At 39.1% G+C, this 4,939-nt stretch overlaps 1 protein-coding gene across 1 annotated transcript; it reads right to left on the minus strand.

The window, feature by feature from the left end:
* Positions 1-234: 234 nt before the first annotated feature.
* On the minus strand, positions 235-1,709 carry LOC131677821 (uncharacterized). Its single transcript, XM_058957883.1, has 3 exons — positions 1,393-1,709; positions 873-1,335; positions 235-811 (listed from the first exon to the last, which is right to left on the minus strand). Exons 1-3 carry the CDS (start codon positions 1,637-1,639, stop codon positions 361-363), a joined length of 1,161 nt encoding a protein of 386 aa, XP_058813866.1. The 5' UTR covers positions 1,640-1,709; the 3' UTR covers positions 235-360.
* Between the last annotated feature and the right edge of the window lie 3,230 nt (positions 1,710-4,939).

A 4,939-nucleotide genomic window follows, 5' to 3' on the forward strand; every position in this document is an offset into this window, starting at 1 on the left:
CTTTTTGGCAAGTAATATTTCAATCAAATCAGCTGGAATTCTTGTATAGTTTTTGCCAAAATATCATATAATATCAGTTCCTTCGTTTGTGCCAGTATTCTGGTGGAAATCAATCGGAACTTCATGTAAACACGTCCTCGTTTGACACTATCGGTCTTCTTTGACAGTGAATTTAGCCACGTGAGTTAGCATTTTTTGGCAGTTATGTTATGGTAGTTCAATAATTGGTGAAAATTCAATTTCATAAAATAATTTTTATTTGTTATTTTGCGTGCAAAAAATGACTCAATTTGCAGGAGGACAATTTCGTTATAATAGCTGTTTCGGAATACAGTATCTTCTTAATCTACAAGTAACATACTACTTCAAGTTCTGCTGATATTCTTCGACAACATATGCAATTTTCCTTATTGCCAAATTCACTTCATCATCTGTTACATTTGTGTAGACAACAATTCGTGCAAAAGCCCAATCTCGGGCGCTGATCTTGACGCTAATACCACGGCCAGAAGAGTCCACTAACCCATCATCAAGTTCCTTCATTTTCACCTCAGCCAATCTTTCTGACAAATCGCAAGATTTGATTTTATTATTCAATATCTGCACCAACAGAATATTGGTGTGAAGGTTATCCAAATCAACGCTAATCAACGAGCTGTTTAATTTATGAATAGATTCCGCAATCTGTCTTGTACGAACATGGTCATCTTTGAGCATAGGAACAATCTCATCCAGAGCGCATAGCCCAGCTGCAGCTAGAAAACCAACTTGACGCATGCCGCCTCCCAAGGCTTTGCGCAAACGGTGAGCACTGTGGCGAAAATAAGAATTCGTTAATATACTAAGAAGAGTAGAAAAAATAAAAATCATACTCTTTGATGAAGTCTTCGGTTCCGATCAAGACAGAACCAACCGGGCAAGCTAATCCCTTACTAAGACAGTAACATACAGAATCCACATCACGAACCACACGCGAGATGGGCACATTTAGGAATTCAGCGGCATTAAAAACGCGCGCCCCATCCATGTGTATTTTAGCTGAATTCTCCTTACAAATTTTAGCCAAATCCTCAAGCCATTGCAAAGGAAGTACCTTTCCACCGCACATGTTATGGGTGTTTTCTACTAGAACCAAAGAAGTATGCGGTTCGTGAACGTCCAGTCCCCTGAACTTGTTTTTCAACTGATTCAAACAAAACGTTCCATCCGGTAGGTTCTGAATAGTATTCAGCAATACGCCGGCTATTTGAGCCGCGCCTCCCTGTTCGTATAAAAACACGTGTGCCTTATCACCAACAATGGCTTCAGATCCCCGCCTACTGCAGTGTACCATGACTGAAAGAATTATGCATTGCATTCATAAAAGATTATTACTCAAATTATGCAACTTACCAGCTAGAAGATTTGCCATTGTCCCTGTCGGCACAAATAGAGCAGCTTCTTTTCCAAACATTTTGGCAGAACGAATTTCAAGTTCTTTAACCGTAGGATCTTCGCCGTATACATCATCCCCCACTGTAGCTTCATAAATTGCCCTACGCATGCTGGCAGTCGGCAAACTTACTGTATCTGAGCGAAAGTCCACAATACGCACGTCTTGCGCATTGGTAATTATCGACGACGTATGATTAGAGTACATTTTGAAGCTTACAAAACCAGAACACCTCCTACCACGAGCGATGAGTGTTATCAACTGCGAGCATCGTTCGTGTGGCAAATTTTAATCGAATCGAAAGGAATCAGTATAGTATAGTGGTCCGTATTAGTCGGGCTTGATGAGCGTTCAAGGATCGAATTGAATGTGGGTAGTTTAACGAAGTCATTTTTTACAAAACTGAGTGCTACTATTACAAATGAGAAAACCAATCGCTACTTTAACTAAATTGTCACCTTAGAAAAATTTGCTATACATGTTTCTAAATATGTATATAGAACAAGCACTGAAACATTTTGCGTTGAAGCAGTGTAGGGACAGAGAATATGTGAAAGCAGATACGCTGCCGGCGTTCGGTAAATTGGTAGGAATATAATATACACAAATGGTTGTGTACTAGATCAGTGGTATTCAACCTTTTTCGTTCCTCATATCCCTTTCCGAATATTGATCCCCATGATGTACTTCTTTTTGAAAAATGCTTATCATCATTACCCTGTCTGAAAAGAAAGATTCTCAATTGGATGAAAACCATAGTTTGCCAATTAAAAACCTGTAAGCTCTAAGTAAGCTACAATATGTAAAGACAAATATCCGACGGGAATGTTAGGATCAAAGTTAAAATTGACCCGTATAATTCATCCCTTACAATAGTCTAATTTTCCCCGGGGGGGAATTCTTCCCCGGTTGAAAGCCACTGTACTAGATAGAATACCTGCATATTTTTCCATGTGACAGGGCAACGTCTGTTTTGACACTACTTTTAGCATGTTGGTTTGAATTTGTATAATGTTATTAATCTTTTTATACTGTTCAATAACATCATTTGTTCTACTTGATTCCATGACTTTTATATTTGTTTTTCATTTGTCTGGAAAACACTAGTAAGTGAGTATTCCATTATGTATTACCGCTCCACCCGTTTGAAGGCGTTTTTTATTTTGATTATAGAAGTTTTAATCTTGGGGTCACCCGCCTCTTTTTTCGGATTAGAAAAATATCTAACCCTATGTGCGGAATTAGGAATAGAATCCAGGGGAGCTGTGTACAAGGCATCGATTTAACAACTACGCTATGTCTGCCCCTTGAAGGCGTTGGTTAGTGTCATACCATAGATAATACTGCCGAATAGGACCAAAATAGCACCCTACATAATACAACCTGCGCAAATTATGATTGCAGTTGATAATCGAAATACGCACATGCGCAAACAGGTTTTTTCCTCATGTTATGTGTGCGCAGTTATTAAGTAACAAATACGCATATTTGTGCGAATACTATTCACTACCTAGATGTGCGTTAGTTGCGCACACATTAAAAAAATGTTTGGCGCAAGTACATATTTCGATTTTCAACTGTAATCAGAATATTTGTTTATTAGTTCTTAGGTTTCTTCATCTAAGGTAAACACAAGTTCGTACACTCAAAAAAAAGGAAATGTTATGCCTATTGATTTTACACATAGATTTTTGCAATTAACGGAGGCATATAGACACTATTTGCTGGCACATAAAAATAATGTGTGTATTTACAAGAAATATTAATCTTACATTCACATTGCATAACTATCAGGCACATAAGACCCCATTCTATAACAATATGCACATATAACTTATGTGTATGCATACATAGTTTATACAGTTGACACATAGAAGGTATGTGTGCGCGTGATAACAATAGCATTTCTTCTTCATATGAATTTTAAGCGGTTTGAAGCAAATTTGAATTAACGTTTGGATTTTTTTCAGTGTACGTATTCCAAGATACCACAGATGTAATAGTGTAACACTGAAAGACGATTTATAACTATGTTATCTAGAAATGTAATTAATCTTTTGATTTCCCCTTGCTTTTATATATTTTGAAGATTGGAGTTTTTGTCGTAAATGCAGTTGCTGTCAGTTTCAGCCTATACACCAAAATGTCTCAGCCTGCACATAAATGTCTCAACCTAGACATGAATGACTCTACCTGTAACGCTTGTCTCAACTTTAATTTTGACACAATCGACTGAGCCAGTGCACAAACATCATAGCTAGCACATGGGGTGTTATGTAGAAAAGCTATAACAAAAAATCGGAATCTCTAGAGGATGAATGAAAATTCTTGTCAATCATTCTCAAACGTGTTTATGAAGGGTTAATCACATACCTAAATGCAATTTATTCCTTTGGATTGCATATACAGTCGAGTCTCCTACTTCGCGATTAACTGGGGGCGTGAAAAATGAATCCGCGTTGTAGGATACCCATAGCTTATGGGATTTCGACTAATTGGGGCTGTGGCCTACTATATTCATAGACAAATCGAGCTCGCCACGCATAATTTAAAGGGCAAGAGAGCGAGGTCTCTTTCACCCAACCACCCCTTCGCACGCGCACACTTGCAATCCGTTTATTGAACTCCGAAAAAAGAGCGTTCTGCTTTCTCTGGAATGTGTGCGGATCATTGCATGTATGAAACTGGCACGCCTGTGCATCATTGGATGGAATGATGCCTGACGGCAGTCATTGAATATATTCCAACCTGTAGGATCCCTCGTACGAAAATAAATGCATACCTTTACCAGTCACCGTGGCAAGCAGAAAGTTAGCAAAAGTTGAGCAAAGCGAAATTGATGCTGGCAGCTTTTTGCGCGATTTGTGCGAGAATTCTGGCAAAGAATTCGCTCAAATGCAACAACCGTTTCTGACAGAAGCGGTTAAACCAACCGATGCTGCTCACTTCATCCAGAATCCAGCCAGGAATGTACGGCCAAGATCTCTGTACGCTTCCTACCACATCTTTATTAGATGTTTGGCTCGATTCGTGCTAAATTCTACCACGTAGGAATTACCAGGATCTTTGCACAGTTTATGTCCGAGTTATGCCAGGTGCTCGGTTTCTGTCAAAATTTGCCAGAAAATGCGAGCGAAACCTAGAGCACTCTAGTTAGAGCAACGTTGGTTAGAGTGTGGCCAAGAGGCCATGACGTATCCAAACGAACATGAAATTTGACGCAATCACAATAGAAATACGTCAGATTTCTGCTCGTTTGGATACGTCAAACGCGTCTTGGCCGCACTCTAACTAGAGTGCTCTAGCAAAACCGAGTTCGCCCTAGCTCAACTAACCCGACAGGATACGCGCAGAAATCTGACAAGGCTGCCAAACCTAGACTGACAGAAATCTAGCAGAACGGTCTCTGCCAGAAAATTTGGTGATTGGGTAAATCCATATTAAATTTGCAAAAGGGCGTATAAGATTTGTAAACAAACTTTTATTTTGATGGTTTCTCTTAATTTA

This window comes from Topomyia yanbarensis, chromosome 1 (genome assembly GCF_030247195.1).
Source record: "Topomyia yanbarensis strain Yona2022 chromosome 1, ASM3024719v1, whole genome shotgun sequence".
Lineage (NCBI taxonomy): Eukaryota > Metazoa > Arthropoda > Insecta > Diptera > Culicidae > Topomyia > Topomyia yanbarensis.